Source organism: Lathyrus oleraceus, chromosome 1, assembly GCF_024323335.1.
Source record: "Lathyrus oleraceus cultivar Zhongwan6 chromosome 1, CAAS_Psat_ZW6_1.0, whole genome shotgun sequence".
Classification (NCBI taxonomy): Eukaryota; Viridiplantae; Streptophyta; class Magnoliopsida; order Fabales; family Fabaceae; genus Lathyrus; species Lathyrus oleraceus.
In genome coordinates this window covers 125,428,673-125,450,761 of record NC_066579.1, presented here as the reverse complement: position 1 = coordinate 125,450,761, position 22,089 = coordinate 125,428,673, and the positions used below count along the sequence as shown (strand labels likewise).

The 22,089-nt window shown below is 35.5% G+C and overlaps 1 protein-coding gene across 1 annotated transcript; it reads right to left on the bottom strand.

Moving 5' to 3' along the window:
• Positions 1-1,103: 1,103 nt before the first annotated feature.
• LOC127121581 (probable galacturonosyltransferase 14) lies at positions 1,104-5,542 on the bottom strand. Its single transcript, XM_051052046.1, has 6 exons — positions 4,683-5,542; positions 3,869-3,924; positions 3,598-3,753; positions 2,761-3,351; positions 2,372-2,674; positions 1,104-2,077 (listed from the first exon to the last, which is right to left on the bottom strand). The coding sequence occupies exons 1-6, from the start codon at positions 4,891-4,893 to the stop codon at positions 1,793-1,795; spliced, it is 1,602 nt and encodes a 533-aa protein (XP_050908003.1). The 5' UTR covers positions 4,894-5,542; the 3' UTR covers positions 1,104-1,792.
• Positions 5,543-22,089: the final 16,547 nt, after the last annotated feature.

The window sequence follows — 22,089 nt, the reverse complement described above, 5'->3', positions numbered from 1 at the left end:
AGAATAATTACACATAAAGACTAATTAAATATAACATAATTACAATAATTAGATAGTATAAGGGAACTAACATCAAAAATCTATTCTTTTTGACATAAAGACTCGACCGATCTCAATAATCAAATCAGTTAAAAGGTCATTTTACCACAAGAAAAAACCTTCTCCTCCAAGTGAAATTCCAAACTCAAATTCCATCGTTGAAATACAAAGCGACATATAACCTACAACAATTTTTTACAAATTGATTTCTAATTTGAAGAGAAAATAGTAATTTACAAAATCAACCCTAAAAAACCCCAAAATTATTGTACCACATTATTCTAATATTTTAAATACTCCCAACTAACATGCACAAATCTTTCTAATCATTACAAATATGATGGTACATGAGAATAATTGTACAAACCCTAAAGTCCAAATAAGAATCAACCCCATCTAAGAACATAGTCATAGATGGTCCACTCAATAATACAAGTTATGATATTCTCATCTATGGAACTATATATAAGGACACACTAACATGTCTCACTATATCACCTAGGCTGCATGCTGCATTCCAACATATATTACTTCAAAGTGCAATACTATTCCAAATGCATGCTTGCTTAACTTTTAGTTAGAATGAGAGTAAAAAATTTAACATGTAAAAGTGTGGTAATGAAATGTTTGGTTGAATGAGGTAATGGAGTGGTCCACAAATCATACTTCATTTTTGGACTATCTTTGATAGTGTTATCATCACACTTACAACTGTGCACTTCATTTTTGGACTATCTTTGATAGTGTTATCATCACACTTACAACTGTGCGGGAGTAATAGACCAATAAGAAACTCTAGTACATAGTATACTCTTAAAAACCATAATCAATATAGCACTGACACCTCTAAAAAAATGTTCATGTTAATGTCTAAAAACCTTTGTGCTTATTTCAAACTTATCATTTTTTTAAAATTATTATCAGCATCGACGTGTTAGTGTCGGTGTTTGGGATTCATAGTAGCAAACCCTACACTATTAGTTCCACTTTATGTAGGCAAGGAGTTAAATTATACTCCCTCCATCAAGAGAAAATTAACCATAAGGAATTGTTTGGAAGAAGACTTGGAAAAAAAGAATTATCTGCACATTTCCAATGTCTTGTAATCATTGTACACAACAAATAACTATAATATATTATAACCTAAAGACAGTTTCCTAATCCAATGAACCCTGTATAACAAGCAATCTCATGAACTAAACCTAGAATTTCACCATCATCTTGACATCAAAATCAAAAAAAAAAGGTGAAGGTAAATATTGCCACTAACAAAAATTTAACAAACTATAAAGAAAAAATGAACTATCCTAGCACTTGTGTTCTAAACACCAAACTATATATGGATGACACAGGCTTGTGACCCTTTAAATGTCCATTGGGGAATCTTTGATGCTCTAGCCACAAAGAAAGATCGATAAATAGTATATTCTCTCGTCAACCAAAATTAGAGGACGCGTTTCTATGTAACAAGACTCTGAACGTCACACCAGGTCCGTGTCAGAACAGATACCGTGTCTGTGAAAACAACGGTTGGGGATGGCATTGAATCCACCCACCGTATGTCCTGATCACTTTGTCCTCTCAACCGATTCTTCTACTTGCCGCCTTGTTGAAATTCTTCTCGGAGAAAATCTCAAGCTGCAAAAATTTTAGATGATACCTGTATTTTTTTACTCATCCGTTTCGTAGTAGTATCCATTGATGTAACGTTCGTACTGTCGTGCTTCTGCTTCTGCTTCTTCTAGTTGATAGACTATAAGTCCATGATATTACAGTTCCTAACAAAATCATTTGAATAATTGACATACTTGTTCCAAAACGGTCTAAGATGTTCAAACCCGATTTCTAACCAAGGTTTTGATTGGCCATTGTAATGAATAACCGCAGCCGTTTTCACATCCTCAACATTGGTGCTGGTCTGATAACCTAAACCAAGCATGTGCCAAGCAGGGTCGATTGGATACACGTGACCTTTAAACGCAATCAAAGCTGGAGGTAGGGTTCCTAGCTTCCACATCGTCATGTTTGACCTCAGATTCTGCAGTATATAACAAAAGCTTTCAATTTCCAATTAAAAGATGAGAATGAAGAAACTAAAATTAGTGTTAACTTCTCCTAATACATATGTAGCACTGACACTTCAGATTGAACGTGTCTGGTGTGTCTGGTATCTGAAACCGACATGACACGTGTACTTATGTTCAATCACTTCCAATTTTTAAATTATTATTGGTGTCTACGTGTTGTATCTGGTGTCCATGTTTGTCTCTTGCATAGCACACGTTTCAAATGATTAAAGTATATTGGATTCGAGGATATGAGGATTTCATACCTCTTTCAGCCAGGAATGATATGTCTCTCTAATATTTGACGTTCTCCATGTACGAAGATCGAAGACATTCATTCCGTAAGCCCAAGCACACTCATCAGGATCCAAATGCCCTGCAATGAGGGGATGGGAAAAATTGAAGTAGTTCTTTAAATGCTTCGACATTACCCAATCATCTTCACCTCTACACGTTTCCACAGCTCCGTTAACTTTTCCATTCATATCAATTTCCCAAAGCGGAGACAAATCCCGCTGAACCACAACATCGTCATCCAAAAAAACTACCTTTTCAAGGTTCGGAAAAAGCTGTTCAACACACACGAGACAAACACAATCAGCAAAAATAAGGTTCGGAAGATTATTTTATTACTCCGAGAGAAATACTAACATACCTCGGGTATGTATATGCGGATATGGTTGAGTAAAGATATGTACTTTGGACTTCTCGACTGCAATTTTGACGCGAATTTATGTGGATTGGTATCACTGAGATTGGCTCCCAAGAGATGATTCCCATGATAGTAATCCCTAATTCCATTTTGGCTTTCTACGGCTTCAAGTACCGGAACATTTTCTCTAGTTAACCAGTCAAACTGGTGAAGGCCTTTGACTTCAACTATAGCAGGTGAGGGAGGATTTAGTGCAAACCACGAGTGCATACCGGCGTAAGTTTTTTTGTCGGTGATGACATGGAAGACTATCTTTTCAGGTCTCTGAGATGACTGAACAGTAGAGGCAACAACTACTGAAGCAGCCAAGATGTTATCGGTTGACAAAATAAAATGGTGGTATGAGTTGTCGGAGAGCATAGGTAGTAACTCTGGCGGAGGCAATTGTTTGCGTGCATGCGCATTCGACGAGTATTCATCGGTTAAACGCAAAGAGAGACAATTAATCCCTTTAGGGATAGAACTAGCTGCAAAGTGTTTATTCATCAGCTCTGCAAATTTAGATTCTCTGACTTCTTTCTCAAATTTCTGCATCTGTCCAACAAAGCATAGCATCGTAACAAAGATCAGTCAACATAATCATCATTTTCTAGCACTATCAATAGAAGAACTAAAAGTTCGGCTATGATAAATGTGAGTAAGTGCGTGTTTGGTTCTCCGGTTGCAAAAATTGATTTTACCAATGCAGAAGGATTTTTCATTGCAGATGATCCTTTCACCAATAAATGCTATTTATCAAGAGAAATGTGATAGTTAATGTAAACATAACATGCAACTTACCATTCCCTTTAACATTAAAGCGAATGTTTTCGCATCATATTGATTATCCTTCATAGAAGAAACCATTTGATCAAATGAATCGGGCAGCTTTAAACTAGATGGAATTTCCCCGGTCTTGACTTCGTTCAGTATGTTGTAAAAATCTTTAACTAATCTCTGTTACACCATTATCATCATAACAAGAAGCATTCAGATTAAATTGTTCAACGAAAATTTCCTAGAAATGATAATCTACTCCGAAATCTATTTCAACGAGGAAAAAAAAGTTTACCGCTGAATTGTCAGCCCTGCCAAGTAGCCTTGGTCCTAACCGTCTACCTAAACAATCTGGAGACAGAAAACAAAGGAACCAATAAAGGGTCAAAACTAGACAACAAAAGACACGACGTACACAAAATTAACTTTCAGAACCAAATAGGAGTAATATAACAAGAATGACACAAATAAACAACGCGGCATTTCGAAATAATAGAAATCGATACATCAAAACTTTTGTTGACAACTCACAACAGAATCGAGCTGGTATTCTAGTCCTAAATCGTAAAGCACGTGTCAAAATTCAGTAACAAGTGCCAGGAAAGCATCATCATTATCACCACGACTATTCAAAGTACTCAAATTATGAATCAAAAGACTTATTTTTGAATTGTGAATCTAATCTTATCATAAATTTAAGATACATTATTCAAAGTGAATCAGGATTCACATTCATAATCGCGAATCAGGATTCAAAACAAGATTCATATCCAAATTAAGATTCATATAGATCGAATTTAGTCTTGTATCGAATTGAGATACCATATATAGTAATTTACTCATCATAACAAGGATCCAAAGTTCATTCAAATGAAACCAAACAATGCAAGTGAAATACTCAAATTATCAAATCACACTTAAGATCCTAAAATGAATCCAACTTCCCGCTAGAAAACTTCCATAATCAAAATGGAAACAATCCTGATTCACAACTCTTGATCCAATATTCAAATCAAGATCCACCTTAAAACAAACAAACACATACTAATACAAAACAAAAGAGGATGATTATAATTGAAGATTAACGTAGAAGAGGAGAAAAGATTTACCCAATGAAGAACACTTGTTGACACCTTCAAGGGTAACAACAGCAGTGAGAATGAAGACAAATGGCAACAAAAAAGCAAGGACGAGTATGGTATGAAAAAGGGTTCGATAAGAAATGTGACAAGCTGCGACTTTGATCTTCATCAAGTCAATAAACCCATTGTTGCTTGATATCGTGATGCTTCTCATGCTAGGCGAGAAATGAAGCTGCATCGTCGTTTATGATGCAAAAGCACCACTAAGTCGTTGCCACCGACAACAACAACAACAACAGTAACAGCAACAATAAACGACAACACTTTACTTGTTATTACACATGAAACATCATTATCAACAACAACAACATTAATTTCTTTTTGACATTGCTTCACGAAACCCACCATCAGATCCACACCCTCTATGATGATGATGATGATGACCCTTTGAATCTGAATTTTTATTTGGTCTTTTCAAAGACCGCATTGAAGTTTTTAGCCAAATGGGTTATCGAATCTAGGTGAAAGGAATCAACTTTCTTCTGGGTTTTGATGGAGTTCTTCTTCCACCTCCATGGATCAAAGAAGAGAGAGGGAGGGAGAAAGAAAGAGAGAGAAAGTGAGAGAGAGGGAGAGATAACTATTTTTCTATTTCCGGAAAATATGAAAATGAAAAAAGGAAAGAAAAAAAATTATGAAAAACTATTGTGAGTCAAAATTGTGTTGGGTTAGAGAGAGGTGAGTGAAACGTGGGGTTGAATGTTTGACCTTAATTTTAGGGAGGTGTCCTATGTTTATGGACAAATTTTTAAGGATTATGTGTGGATAGCATTATGGGAGAATGGTAGTTGATTTTAGTTGATTAAATAATTTTTTTAACTTTGTATTAGTATAGTGAGAGAGAGAGAGGAGTGAAATTGATATTGTGGTGTGCGAAAATGATATATAATGTTTTGACATTTAGAGTATTGATTTTTTTTAAAATAATCATATTTTTTAAATTATATATTAAAATAATTATGTTTTTAATTTATTTATCAAATTAATCATGTTTCACTTAGATGATAAAATGAGAAGTCAACCCTTATGCCACATACTTTGATTAGTTACACATAGGCGTCATTCGTCTTGGCGCATGCATGCAAATGTAGGAGCATGCGTCAATGCATGTGACTATTCCTTTATTTTTTTTTGCATGCATGCGTCATTACATGTGGCTACTTTTTAATTTTTTTTTACATGTATGTGCTAATTGTAGTGGCGTGTGCTCCTACATTTGCATGCATGCGTCAATTGCAGTGACGTCTGTTTGTAAAAAGTTAATGCATGCATCATAAGGGTTGACGCCTCTCTTGAAACATGGTTAATTTGATGAATAAATTAAAAATGTGGTTATTTTAATATATAATTTTAAAAAGTTGGTTATTTCAAAAAAAAATATTCTAGAATATTAGAGTGTTGGTATATTTTTTTCTTTTTTAAAAAAAAGCTTGTTTTTTTATAAAACAAAAGGAGTTTTACTTATTGTGTTTTTTATCCTTTTTGATTTAGGTTTTGATGCAATAAGGAGTTTCTCCAATTTTGTTTTTTGTTTTTTTTTGTTTGAGGGGCATTCTTAGCCAAAGTGTGAGTGGCAATAGTATTTTTTTTCTTTTGCAATGTGGTTATGTTGGTTAACAGTTTCTTTATTCTTGAAATTAAGATATAAAGAGGGTTGAAGCAAGGAGCCCCCTACCTCCTTTTCTCTTTTTTCTTGTGGGTGAAGGTATTAATGAGTTTATTCAGTAAGCTTCTGATATTAATCTTTTATCTAGTTTTAAAGTTGGTCCTTCCAATTTGGAGGTTACCCACCTTCAATATGTTGATGATACATTAATCTTGGTTGAGCCGTCGGTCAAGACTTTATGGACAATTAAAGCTATTCTAAGAGGATTTGAGCTTGCTTCGGATCTAGGGCTTAATTTTCATAAGAACAGCCTGATTTGAATAAATGTTGATCTTTCCTTCCTCTAGATGGCTGAGAGTTTTTTGAACTATAAGATTGAGTCTCTTCTATTTCGGTATCTAGTGTTGCCAGTAGGAGTTAACCCTAGGTTGACATCCACTTGGGAGCCTTTGTTAAATCTGATTTGGAAGAGACTTAGCCCCATATGTATGTTAGTTTATGAGGTAGAGTTATCCTTCTTAATTTTGTGCTTAACGCAATTCTGATTTTCTATCCTTCGTTTCTTAAGATGTTTGTGAATGTGTGGAAGAAGTTGGTTATAATTCAAAGAAGATTCGTGTAAGGAGGAGTGAATGGAATGTCTAAAATCCCCTGGGTTAGGTGGTTTGAAGTGTGTAAGCCCAATAAGTATGGTGGTCTTGGTGTTAAAGATATGTTGTTGTTTAATCTAGCCCTTCTAGCCAAGTGGAGATGGAGAATTCTTATGAGTAGTTATGGTCTCTAGTCAGAAATTTTGTTAGCCCGTTATGGTGCTTATATTGTCTCCTCGTGGTGTGGGGGTAGGTCTTTGGGTTGTCACTCCATTTCTACCTGGTGAAGAGGAGTGTCCCTATTTGGATTCAAGAAAGATGATTCTTACAATTGGTTTGAAACATATGTCTCTAAAAAAGTGGGATATGGTAGTTCAACTTCCTTTCTAGGGAGACCTTTGGCTAGGCAATGTTCCCCTCAAGATTAAATTTTAAAGGCTCTTATATATTTCCCAAATACAAGAAGGGACTGTAACTGAGGTAGGGGATGTGACCAGGGGAGGATTTTTTGGGATCTTAGATGGAGACGATTGTTCTTTGTTTGAGAGGAACCTTTAGTTGCTGAGTTTTTCTCTCCTCTTCAAGGGTTCCAGTTAAAAGAGTAAAATGATAGGTGGGTTTGGAGATATGATAGGGATGGCTCTTTCACTGTGGCATCTTCTTATCAATTCCAATTCGGCTATAGTCCTATTTCGGAGGAGAGTGTAGATAATTTATTCACAACTCTTCCAAACATGTGGGAGAGTTAGGCCCCCTCCAAGGTAGTAGTTTTTTCTTGGCAGGTTCTACGTAATAGGTTTCTTTCAAAAGAAAACCTATTTAAGCGGAAAGTTATTATTTATCAGGATGGGTCTTCCTACATTATTTGCGGGGAATATGTTGATTGTGCATTCTATTTGTTCATTATGTGTAGTATGGTTTCGAGTGTCTAATATAGAATTTCTGGGTGGCTAGGAGTGCATTTAGCTATTCCAAGGGATCCTATGTCAGATTTTGAGTTTTTTCTTTCCTTAGAGTCAAAGTTGAAAACAAGAGGTAGGTTTATTATGATTTGGCATGTCGTGATGTGGAGTATTTGGTCTGCTCGTAATAATAAGTTGTTTATCAGAAAGTCGACAGGTGAGAAAGATGTGGAGGCTAAGAGTATTTTTCTGTCTTGGAGATGGTTTCTTAATAAGTCTCATATGAAATCTCTCTCCTTCATCGATTGGCTTCAGAACCCTATCTTGTGTCTAAATCAATAGTGGATCGAGACTTTTGACCTGACTCTCGGGTTTTCAGTGGTTTGTTGTCGTTTCCTTGAGATGTTGATCTAGCTTTGGTGTTTTGGTGTCAGAGTTCTAGCTTGGTCCTGAGTGACTAGTTCCTGGTTGGTTGGATGATTGACATGTTCATTGTCGGGATATTAGTTTTCCTTTTTGGCGGTGTCTTAACTGTTTGTAGTTTTTCATTCTGCTTGTTTTATCTTGTGTTTTTTATTGTACTTCTTGTGCATTAGACTCTTTTGTATCTTTTTGGGGGCTTTTTCCATTTTTAGTAATATATTATTTGACCATTCCAAAAAAGTTCTCTCTTAGTGTGAGTAAACATAATTTTCTTAAATTTGTTCCTCTTCCATTGTATGTAGTTACAAACCATATTCCCAATGATTTATGGGTTCTTCTTTTCCCTTCACCATCTCTGCTAGAGTTTTGTTTTCAATCTTAAAATCAAACTCTAAAGAACAATAATCTAAAGTTAGCTCTAATGAATCGCTTGGGATCAATTTACTGAAGAAGAAATGGGAAACATGCGCACTTAATGTGGTCCCATTAATGAAACGTTTCGCTACCCATTCTTGACACATCCAGTGACATGAGCAGATAGGGTATGACGCAGTTTAGAAAGTACTTAACTGAACTCGAGTTAGTGTATATTCATGAGTGGAAATCTATTCGTTGATCTTGTGTTCTCTGTTTATAGTTGGTCTTGATCCTTCAGCTGTCAATACTTATAAATAGAGTGAGTTGAGTATTTGAAAGTTTTTGCAATCTTTTAGCTTTCAAGCTTTCAGTTACTTTTCCATAGAAATGTCTTCGCCCCTTCTTCCCTAAGAATTTCATTAGAAGTGATTTAGAGCTTTGCTTAAAGCTTTCACCTTTTTCATTCCTCCTACTTCATCAATCTTCCTTAACCAGATACCATTTTAACTCAAGATTTTCCTTCAGCATCTCCTATTTTTTTGAGCCAAGATGAGCAATAATAATTTTGATTTAGTAAAAGATTTTGAAGTGGAAAATTCATCTATATAGTCCCATGATTCTCATCATCCCTCCTTTAATAGTGATCACGTAGGACCAGAAAATTATATCCATATCTAACAATTATGGGTCAGAAGTGATGTTTGAGATTTCCTTGTAGGAAGAAACTAAAGGTTCAAGAAACACAAGAAAGTGGGTGATTTGGGTTTCTAGAGATAAAACTTTCTGCAACCCAAGCACACGAACAACAATGATAAGAAAGAGATAAACAACATAAGTATTTTTATCTTGGTTCGTTGTTAACGAAGTTACGTCCAGTCCACCCGCCTGAGTGATTTCACCTTCTCAATAAGGACTTAATCCAATAATCAAACTGATTGCAAAAACTCAAAGATATTTTGTTTAAGAGTTCTTAAGAATTATGACTATAACCTAGTCTCTCAAGAAACTACAACTTAAAGACTAACTGTCAATGACTTATTGAGAATTCTGATTAAACTTAATCTCTTAAGGAAATTAACCAAAGGTTAAGATAAATAGGTTTGTGTTTACAAGATGCTTCAAAATAAGCAGATACACAAGTTTATAACAAATAAAACACTTAAGAAATATTCCAAGGAAGTGTTTGAACGTGTATGAACGTTATAAATTTCTTAGAGTGAAACACTTTTCTTTTTCTTTTTCACGTATGAGCATTTTGAAATCATATACAGTGTTGTGTTATATGCTCTTATATTTTCCAAGCTTCCAAGACCTCTTCATATAGGAAATAATAGATCTATTGGAGGGTAAAGTTGCAATATACTCAATATAACAGTTTTACAAAGGTCACTTTATTTTACAACGTTATAGTGGCGCTTGCGGCAGAGAGTTGGTGAGGATGATGGGACATGAGGAACTTCTTAGGTACATAGTACAATCCTTTTCATTAGAAATTAAATTTTTCTTTTGTACTTCTATCACTTTAATCAGTTGTTGACTTTTGGATATAAACTTCTAGTCAGAGACTTCGTATTAAAGTTGATGAAGCTTGAGTAGAGTTCAGAACCTGTAACACCCTTCTAAAATACCCCAAATATTTAATTAAAATAACAACAACAAATATCAGAGTAATTATGCACCAAGGGTGTCACACAACACTTAACAACATAATAACTGTCATGCTCATTATTTAATCAAAATAACCTTTTTTGCACAATTCGCAGCGGATATAAATCAACTCAACCATTCCACAAACATATAACGTATTACATGAAAAATGGTTCAACAACCGACAATAAACAATTAAAACATCCCGTCCCGATGTTACATCTATCAGAGCATGACCCACTACGGTGACTACACTAGACTCCAAGCACTAGCTTCTACTCAACTCATTGCTCGTTACCTGAAAAATAATTGTAAGGGTGAGTTCCTCAATCGATGTAACAAACATTATAAATTATCATGTTATGTTAAGTAATTTAACTCATTAATCACCCAATATCAACACAACTCATATACATACTCAAGATCAATACCACTGATACACATACAACAAACCAACAGAATGCAACTCTAATGAGACTCGACTCGTCATGCATGTGGTACCATTCGGAGTAAAACTCCCAACTTAAAATCATTGCCATTTTAGTGGGCATCAAGGCATAAGCCTTCAACTTTCAACTTAAAATTTTGCCAATCCAGACCAACGTGGTGTGAGCAAAGCTCCGACTTAATGCATATGAAGGTACATGGCATACACGACTTTAAACTGTCAACAACATAATAATAATATCAACACAACAACGTTTTCAACAAAAATCAACTTATAATCAACTTTGGCTCATCAAGCCTCCAACTCAGTATTTTCAACAACTTTAACACAACTGATCAACATATTTGGATCAACATTTCATAACATAAACCCAACAAAATTATTCCTCACAATCAACTAAAATAGGCCAATCACCAATTACGTTCACAACATTAAAATACCAATTTTTCTAATTTCCTACAGTGTTAACCGGTTAACGCCCTGGGTTAACCGGTTAACGCAGGACAAAAATACATTTTCTGGCAAAACACAACAGTGTTAACCGGTTAACGCCCTGGGTTAACCGGTTAACGCAGGCAAAACAGCACATTTTCACAATTTATAACAGTGTTAACCGGTTAACGCCCTGGGTTAACCGGTTAACGCAGACAAAACAGCAGTTCCTGCGCTAACACAAGGCAGAATGCAGAGTTTCCGCATTTTCCGCCGTTGGAGGACTTCCGGACCTCCGGTTCAATTTCCGTAAAAAGCTACACGTTCGGGGAAACACGACTCACACAATTACGGACTCAATTACAGCTTAACTCAGTTTATTCATCACAATCTTTCAGCATTCAACAATCCCAATTAGGGTCAATTCAACGGTTTCTCACTACCCATGACATGTTAATCTATAATACCCATTAAGCGACGATAAACCCCCCTTACCTGAGATAATCCGGCAATCTCTAAGCTTCAAGCTTTTCCGTTCTTCAACCTTTGCTCTTTCTCCACTTTTCACCTTTCAGCCGCTTCTCTGTTTCACGTGAAAACTCTTTACCAAAAAATGAATGACCCTTTTTCTCTTATTCCAACTTATATATTTTCCACTAATTATTATTCCAAATAATAATAATAATAATAATAATCCAATAATTCAATTTATTTAATTAAATTATTAAATATATTATTAACTTAATTAAATAATCCTCTTATTTAATTCGGGGTGTTACAGAACCTATCTTTAGAACTTGGTGAAAATGAGACTTCAGAGTTTATGGAGTTCAGAGCTCTGATACTTCAGATGATTGAATAGTCACGGGCTTTATCAGAGTCTATCTAGATAGTTTCTTTGCAGAAGCGTTGACTTGAAAATCTAGATGCTTAACTTCATCGTAAACACACTTTTGATATATCCTTTGGCTCAAAGGGCGTCTTTAGTTCAGAGTCTGGTCGTCTTCAGATTCAGAGTCTGTTTTCTATTATCTTCGCACTTAACAAAATACTTAGAGTACAAAATTATTTTCTACACTTTGTTATCATCCATATTTAAGGATAGTTGTAGAACCAAACGTGTTCCAACAATCTCTCCCTTTTTTATGATGACAAATCCATGTATTTTAATGAACCATTTTTTTACTGGATAATCACATCTATAAAGCATTAGATATAGGTTTGTAAGCTCCCCCTGAGTTTTCTACTCATAAAAGAATTTCTCAGTTTCATCAAAGTGAGGTTTGTAAGCTCCCCCTGAGTTGAGACTAGAAAAAAGTTTGAAGTTAAGAAAATAATCAGCAAGATATTAGCACACACAAAAATTGTCCCAAAATAAGAGTCTTTCTAGCACACAAAAATCCCAAAATAAGAGTCTTTTTACATTTTCAATGCAATATTAATTAATTTTTACCAACTTTACCCCTAATAAATATTGTCTACACTATTTTCAAGATATTACATCATACTATACTTGTATTACAACCAATAGTAATTAAGGACAATTTTGTAAAATTGATACATTTGACTATTTAATCATTACTTTTCTTAATCTATGGGCAACAATCTTAGAAGACTTTCATTTTGAGACGGAGGGAGTAAATGCTTTCAGGAAAAAAAAACTAGAATAAAAATAAAACTTCATTAATAATAAAATACAAAATACAAAAGAAGAAAAATAAAATAAAATAAGGGAAAGGAGAATCTAGGAGGCATAGGGTCCTACACAAGAGGTGTCTTCAGCTACTTTGAGCTTCAGACTCCAATGGGTCTCCAGAACCTCATTTAACCCAACATCATGCACTTTCTTCACTATTCCTTCTTGATGGAAGAGTTCATAAATAACTCATCCAAAAGGAATAAGTAAAGACATTCCTTCATGAGAGGCAATTATCTTTGACTTCATAAAGTTGAAAATAGTGAGGGGGGTTAACTTTGATCCTAGACATAATGAAGAAGATAATATGTTTGTCATCATAAGTGAGTATGTCCAGATCTTCTTCATGTGGCTGAATATTTAACACCAACTGTTGATGTTGGATTTTTGCCTTGGGAAAGAGGGAGGAGACACTTACTAGCTTATTTGAGGTGGCAAGGATCTTTTGAGGAATGTCTTTAATGAAGGTGTCATACCCCAAAATTTTCCCTACTTTTTTTCATTTCATCTGGCACATGGCTCATTTCATCTTTATGTTCATATGCCCTAATCATCCATCATAAGACATTTATTCACAATTGTATTTTAAATAAGCTTCACTAATTCAAGGGTTTTGCTATTTATGATACAATGTTGGTGGATCAAGCTTATGTTATGTCTTGACTATTTTGGCACAACAATTGTGTTTGATTCATTCTTCATGGATTAAGTCTTGTGAAACCCCGATTCTTAGGCCATGGTCTTTCGATTGCATTATGGGACATTTGATTTTGGAGGTCATTGTCAAGACTGGATTTTGGTGATAATTTTCTATATAAATCCTACTTAGTGATCATCATTGATTTTTGTTTGATTTATTGCATGATATTTCATTCAAGTGGTTAGCGGCAAGTCAAGATTCATGATCAAAATCCATGAAGGTTCAATTTCATTTCAAAAATTCAAGAGTGCGATTTTGGAGGGAAAAACATGTTACTTGATATGCAAGTTACACAACTCATTCAAAAAAATCCATTTCCATTACAAAGTAATCATTTCCATTACAAAAGAATCCAAATCAAAATTACACAATTTTACATGTTTTAGACCTGGGGTTGGCTTTCGGTTAATTGTTGACTTTTTGAACAAATAGGTAACCAAAGTCAACTCCCTAATCCTAAACACCAATCCCACTTTTATTTATTTTACAAGTCATCAATATCTTTGTGTCTCTCCAAAGCATCCAAGTGTCCAAATTTCTCAATGAAGGAACCTTGAGTCATAAACACTATGTGTCATCCCATGTTAACCAATGTCAAGTCTTGATCCCACTAGCCCTGCAAAATCACATACACAATTAGAAAAAACCAATGCCTTATGCTTTATTCACACATACACCTACACATGACAAATGTTCATTCAAAATAACCCAAAAAGCCAAAATTCATATTGTTAACCGATTAACCAAAGTGGTTAACCGATTACACCTGCAAGTTGTCAATATTTTACAATCCATTGTTTCCATCAATTCAAACCAATCTAGCATTTAGGTCTTAGCTGGATTTTGAGATTATTTATAACAATTCCCAACTAAGCTGATTCAACAACAATTCAAACTAATGGTATAACCAAGTTCTTTCTGATACTAATTCCAATTCATTTCAAACATCCTTCCTAATTTAATCTAATGCAAACAAATAAATGTAACTAATTAACATTCGGAGCTCACTAACAGTGGCAATGAGTTATCATCATTCGAATAGATTTTCCTAATAATCCCACATCACAAGTGTTTTTTATTCCCTAACAAATAACTTACTAACCAATTTCATAACAACTTTTTACTAACTAAGCTCTAATTGCTATTAAACCTTATAATTATTCTAAACACTTACAATCTCAACTAATTAGCAACACTTGACACTGACTATCTTAACCTCTTTACTAACTCAAATCCAATCAATTCGATTTCTAACAACGCTAACTTCCTAATCCTTCACTAACTTTTAGAACTAAACTCGAATTCAAAACAATTGAACTTCTAACACTCTTTTCCTATTAACACAACATACAAAACATTCAAACCAACCTCTAACAGCCACTAACTGTTTCTCACTAACTTCAATATAACTAACTTAACTTTAATCATCAATTTAACCAACTAACATGTCATTCATAACCTTGTTAACACTCTTAACCAACATCATTCCTATTCAATTCCAACTAACTTTTTCTTCGCCAACTGCTACTTACTACTCTAACAATAACTAACTATAACTAACATTCGAATTCAATATTTCACTAATTAACTCTAACTGTACTAATTCAGTTTTAAAATTTTCACATCATTTCCAAACTAACGGCCACGAATTTTCACATCATTTTAAACTACTTTCCAAAGGTTCACATATCAGTTCAAACATTGATTTAACATTCCTAGCATAATAGTCCATAGCAAGTTCAATACTAGTTCAAAATATTCCAATCAACGCAAATCAATTTCACTAGGTCATAACAGTCCAGTTCACAACAATTGAATTTCAATCAACTAACTTTTTTCTAACCAATGTCGTGTTACGCTTAACAGTCCTATCTTCAGTTCCAATTCATACAACATTTGATCCAAAGCACCTGAACTAATGTTGCAACCTAAACTGGGTTGGCACGAGACCCACACATAGAATAGATTCACTTGGAAATACCATTGTCCTAAAAGCATTTTCTACGGCAAGGTATTTTCATTTGGGTCCATGACTCTGGGAGGCCTTTTAAGGATCACCATTAAAGACTAGAACCTACTTGTAAAGGGATATGGGATTTTTTTTTGCAGGAAACCATAAACTATACATTCCTCAAAAATCATAAATGCATCAAACCTTTGAACCTTCATCGAGAAGTATATACAGACTATTCAGAATTTGTTGAGCCTTTAACCTACATTATTGCATACCATTATTGCTTCATCGTGTATATACCGAACTTTTGAACCTAAATTATTGCATCATCAAACCTTTGAATCAATAGATGTTGCATACTTATTTTCATTCCATTCACATGAAAAAAAATATGCATACATTCATACATATGCATTTCATGCATACAAACTAGAAAAAGCTCATTTGTTCCCTTCCTCAACTAGAAGACAACGACTCTTCACCACAAATATCTCACCAGAGCTAATCGTCAGAAAATTATGACCGACATGAAGAAAGAAAATGTCACTTACAAGGATACCTTGGGCCAATTCCAAGGTAAGATGGACCAATTTTAGGGAAAGATGGAAACTATTATAGAGTACCTTCATACTCAGAAAGACTTTACTACAACTATTGTCATTGAGATTCCAACTGAGATTGTTGCTCAACCGGTTCCCAATCAGTCAGGCTCTATTCCAAGACCAAGTGGACATGCTCCTGCTTATCCTTGGGGGATGCCTCATAATTTCAATCCTAAGATTACAAATGGTAGTGCCTTTGCTCCTTACCAGCCCATGTCAGTGCCTACGGTTAATGGGAATTCTGATGTTCACCATTGGGGAATGTCTCCTCAATTCTCTCTTTCGGTGGTTAATGTTGATAATGATGATGTTCCTCAAGAACAACCTCGCCAGGACTCTGTGCCTATGAGTGCTGAAGCGCCTGATGAAATTAAGGATGAGTATATGGGTCTTCCTATTCATGTGCAGACTCCTCTGATCACTCAACCTGGTGCACAATATTCGTATCAAGGTATCTAGTTTGTTTACCCTGGAATGGCTCCTTCCTACCCTAGGGCACCTCCTGCCAATCCTGCACCTCAACATGCTCATCCTGGGGAAAAATATGCTCCTTATGTTCATTCTAGGGTCTAATATGGTCAAATTGCCAATCCAGGTACACAAATGGTTAATCTTGGTATGACGTATCCTCAAGGGTTTCCTCAATTTGCAACTCCGCAAACACCTACTCAGATTACTCCATAAGCTCCTCAGTTTCCTACTTCTCAAGCTTATCCTCAAGATCAGTTTGCTAATCAAAATATTCCCGATGCAAATACAAACAAGCATGTTGATTATCAACTATTAGATGAACGCATCAGAGCTATTGAAGGGTTTTCTGCATACGGTATGGATGCAAAAGAGTTATGTCCAGTGCCAAATATGGTTTTACCTCAAAAGTTTAAAGTGCCTAATCTACAGAAGTATGAATGGTTGAGCTGTCCAAGGAGTCATATTGTAGGAAGATGGCTTCCTATGTTAACAATGATGCCTTACTCATTCATTGCTTTCAAGATAGCACGTATGGGGCTTCACTTGACTGGTACATGGGACTAGAGCGTAGTAAGACCCGGTCCTGGAAAGATATTTCTAAAGCCTTCTTAAAATAGTACAAATATAATTTGGACATGGCTCTTACCATATTACAATTGCAAAATCAAGCTTAGAGGACAAATAAGAATTTTAAGGAATATGCTCAAAGGTTGCGAGAAATGGCTGCACGTGTTCGACCTCCGTTGTCTGATACTTAACTAGTTGATATGTTTATGGGTACACTATAAGGGATGTACTTTGAGAAGATGGTGGGTAGCATGTCATCTAATTTCTTCGATGTTTTAACAATTGGCGAACGCATTGAGAATGGATTAAAGACTGAAAAGATTTCTGGCACTACTAATCATCAGTCAATGGCTAAAAAATCTCAAAATAACTTAAACAAGAAGATTGAGGGAGAAACCATTGTTGTCATGGAAAATGTGCATCATCAGTTTCAAGCGCCTATGGCTCTCATGCCATACTACCCATTCCCATATGTTATCGTAACTCAATATCAACAACCTCATTAGGCTCAAACTCCTCAAAGTCAATGAATTGTGCTACATAATAGAAATCAAGGGCAAGGACAACAAAGACAGAGGAAACTAGAAATAAGGATAGATCTGGTTCATATGCCTTACAGTCAACTACTCCCTTAATTTCTCAATTTCTCATTAGTTCAATTAAGGGAACTAGGGCATCCTCCAACACCTATCCCTCTATGTTATGATGTGAATGCTAGACGTGAGTTCCACTTAGGGGAACTTGGGCATACAATCGAGAATTATAGAGCTCTGAAGCACAAAGTATAAGACCTGATTGATTTAAAGGCTATCACGTTCACGACAAACGACCCAAACATACTAAACAATCTCACTCCCTCATATGTGGGCACAACTGCAACGCCATAACTGGTGTAACTAGAAGCAAGGATAAATCCGAAGAGGTTGCATCTGTTGGAAGAGTCTGAAGGGGAACCTCCTTGGGGACTATCATGTCAACTTGCACAAGCATTATAACCTCAACCTGTGGGTAGATGCAAAGGCTAATCACGCCAATGATCATTGGACTACTTAATCATTTTCATTTGTAATCTTTTTTGTTTATTTTCGAATGATAATCATAATGAAATGAATATACATGTTTCAAATAAATCCATTCACACTCGCTCATATTTTATTTATCAATATCAAACTCTTATTTAAGCAAAAATCAAGAAGAGGATGATGAAATCGAAATATACGAGACTATTGGTTATATGCTTTTGAATAAAACCTTGTTGACAATTTAAGGCATTGTTTCAAATCCCTAAACACCCGAGGTATAAGGAATATAATCTCTTGTCAACCCTTTTGATCCTAAAAGTAAGAGTTTCCTTATGTACAAAAAAGTTCTCAGTCTTAACTAGGGGCAGGGTAGTCTTCAGTTAGTTTGACCATGCGTTCAAATTTCAAAAAGGAAGTATCCTATATGAGGATCAACCACATATTATCCCTCATGAGAGGTAGAAAACCACAAATCCATAATGGTTGTCCCTCAACAACAAAAGGAACGAGGCGGTCATGACCTTTTCAACAAATCAAACGAACAAATGTCACACGATTTGTTCCAGAAACATAAGAAATGCAGGAAAAAGGGGATAAAATAAAGAAAGTCTGCTAAGTCAAAATCTTGAAAACAAGTGACTTAGGCAAAAAATTAAGGCATCCGGTGGACTGCAAACTCGAAAAATAAGTCCAGGACAAATTAGGGAAAGAAAAAATGAAAAATAAAAATAAAGGATCAAAAGAGAAATCCTCAGCAAGAACAAACATGTGTGACTAGAAAAAGTGGATGACTGCCACTCCGAAAACCTTGTTGGTTCATTTACCATCACTTCTACTATTCAAAATCATTTTGAAAAATGAATGCTTGTGTTGAACTAGCTAAACATAGGACTGGAGAAAATCAAGGAGAATGAGTGGGTTAAAATGAATTTTGAGCCATAAATCATTTTCTTTCTAAAACCGTGAACCAGGCCACATTACAACCCTCAAAAGACCTAATTGACTCCTAAATGATTTGCTTATCGTTTGTGTTGGTATCGATACAACATTCTAACCAGTGATTCATTAACTTTATGTCACAACATCATCTAAATGAATATGCTTGGATTTCGAAACTGACACATGCATAACATTAGAATTATCATCTTCAAAATGAATAATTTTATTCGTGGATAAGCATTTGACGTCAAGAAACTTTCCACAATGGAAAGTTGGATCACACCAATGGACAAAATGTTTGAAAACCCCATTGAGAAAAAAGGGAAAGCCGCTTCATGATTCAGTCAATCTGAGGCAATCATGTCGAGATTCGACAAATCTCTCCAAGATCAACCAGCCAGGGGTAAAGTTACTTCGAGGTTCATGCTGAGGCAGACCACCTCAAGAGCACAAGAAGTCAACCTCTCTAAGAGACGATTAATTAGGGGCATACATTTTTAAAACATTGGGTTAGTCAGATCAAGATCATCAAAAGTTTGAAGACATTATAGGTCATTTGTGGACTTAGTGAAATTTGACCTATTTTCAAGTGACTTTTTATCAACTTTCAAGGATTATAAATTCTTCAATTTTCAACATTGAGGCTTATTCTTTTTGCACAATATCATTTGTGATGCCCTCTACAAGTTTTCTTCAAAGATCAAAGTCAAATTATGCTTGGAAGGCCATGGAATTCTTTGAGACATTACAAGCCATTTTCAGCCATTTGAGACTTAGAATTTTTCAAGTTTCATTACCATATTTTTGTGCCAACTTCATCATGCCATAACTTTATGCTCAAGCATCCAAATGCAACCTTTCTTGGCACATTGTAATCTTTGATATGATGTCAATAAATTACAAGAAGAATGGGATCAAAAAGCCTCACGAGCAAGATGCCCAATTGAGTTAAACATGGTGACTTGGAACTGAAGAAATCACCATTATCATAATATTGAACTTCACCAATCCTTAATTACAAGCATATTCCCCATGTATTTTGTACCTAAACATGATTAGTCAAGTCTCTAGAAGTTAATTGACTCTTAAAATGCATGACTTGGCTGAGTTTTGATGATTTTGCAAGTCACACTTTTCACACATCATGAGAAAATTCATTTTGCATGAATTGAGCATCACTTGGCACGTATGAGATTACCAATAACTTCCCTATAAATAGAGCAACATATTTGCTTCATTCCCGAGCTTTGGAGAGCCAAAGAACCTCTGCTTCACTCTAATAATATTATCACAGATAATGGGTTGAATCTAAATAACAAAGTGATGGATGAGTTATGCGAGAGTTTCAAAATTGAACACCACAACTCATCACCCTGTCGACCAAAGATGAACGGTGCAGTAGAAGCAGCCAATAAGAATATCAAAAAGATTATCCAAAAGATGGTGAAAACCTATAAAGACTGGCATGACATGCTCCTTTTTGCACTACACGACTATAGAACTTCCGTTCGCACCTCAATATGAGTAACTCCTTTTTCTTTGGTATGTGGTACTGAAGTGGTACACCCGGTCGAAGTCAAAATCCCCTCCCTGAGAGTCCTGATGGATACTAAATTAGACAAAGCAGAATGGGTACAAACCAGGTTCGATCAATTAAACCTCATAGAAAAGAAGCACATGGTTGCGGTATGTCACAGGAAATTATATCAACGAAGGCTCAAGAAAGCATTCGATAAGAAAGTTTGTCATCGACATTTCGAAGAAGGTAATCTAGTGCTCAGAAAAATTCTACCGCGGAAAATGGACCCCAAACTACGAAGGACCATATGTCGTGAAAAAGGCCTTCTCTGGAAGAGCCTTGATTCTCACAACCATGGATGGAGCGGAATTACCACGATCTATAAACTCCGATGTAGTCAATAAATACTATGCCTAGAAAAAGAGGATAAAAAGCCCGCAAATTCGAATACCCTAAAGGGAGACTTGGGCAAAAATTAGGGGGTCCCGGTGGATTGAAAACTTGAAAAAGCAATTCAGGCAAAAATTAGGGACTAGTATAAAAAAAAACCCGATAATTCGAAGATGTCAAAGAGGTCATATTCTTCCAACATTGCTTCTCAAGCAAAGCACAAGATCCATAACTCAACAGTCACGATCTAACTAGTACAAAAGCCTCCCCTTTAAAAAAAGCATTACATGTTCCCGGATATCAAAAGCATTATGGTCTGTTCTAGGGACATATCAAAATCTCAAGGGGTCAGGGATTCAAAATGTCACGAAAACACCGATTCCCACAAAGTCATTCATTGCATACACATATCATAAAAAGAGGCGTCAGCCCAAAAACTGCACCATGCATAAAACATACATCAATTCAAAATATGCATATCCATAAACATGCATACATAATACATGGCATATGATTTGTGACCACTCTTAGAGGTTCACATCCCTAGCTATATTAATACATTTCCTCAAGCAGGAACATTTATTGGTCTTCCCCAATAAGTAACTTCCATAAACCCCGTTTCAATAAGGAACTTCCCCAGCAAGCTCATTAACCGTGAGTTTCTCAAAATTTATCCGGTAGTAGATCATCATAGATGATCGTTATCAACTAGTGAAAAGGTCTTCGCCTCTCACATCCTCGGCTCACTAATCTATCTTACACGCTGTATATGTTCCATTAAGTACACCAGGGATAATATCAAGGGATCTTATCAATAATTTTGTATTAAGGGAATTCATCATAAGGGTCCATGAAGGTTATCACGGGGTTCTATAAATCATTTTTAGCAAGGGGTTTCACCAGGGGCTTCGTCAAAAGAATTACACCGGGATTATATCAAGGTTTCCTCACCAATACAAGGGATTATATCAAGAGATTATATCAAAGGATTACATCAAGGGATTATATGAAGGGATTATATCAAGGGATTACATCCAACAATTGTATCAAGGGATTATACCAGGGAACTATGACAAAGGGTTTTATCTAGGAGTTATAACATAAGGGTT

Bases quoted from the DNA above. Each gene is read 5' to 3' on its own strand.
- LOC127121581 (XM_051052046.1), bottom strand. From the start codon at position 4,893: ATGCAGCTTCATTTCTCGCCTAGCATGAGAAGCATCACGATATCAAGC. The intron at 3,352-3,597 runs GTAAGTTGCATG...TTTGTTGGACAG, and splicing joins CTTTAATGTTAAAGGGAATG to ATGCAGAAATTTGAGAAAGA. The intron at 2,675-2,760 runs GTATGTTAGTAT...TGTGTTGAACAG, and splicing joins TCCGCATATACATACCCGAG to CTTTTTCCGAACCTTGAAAA.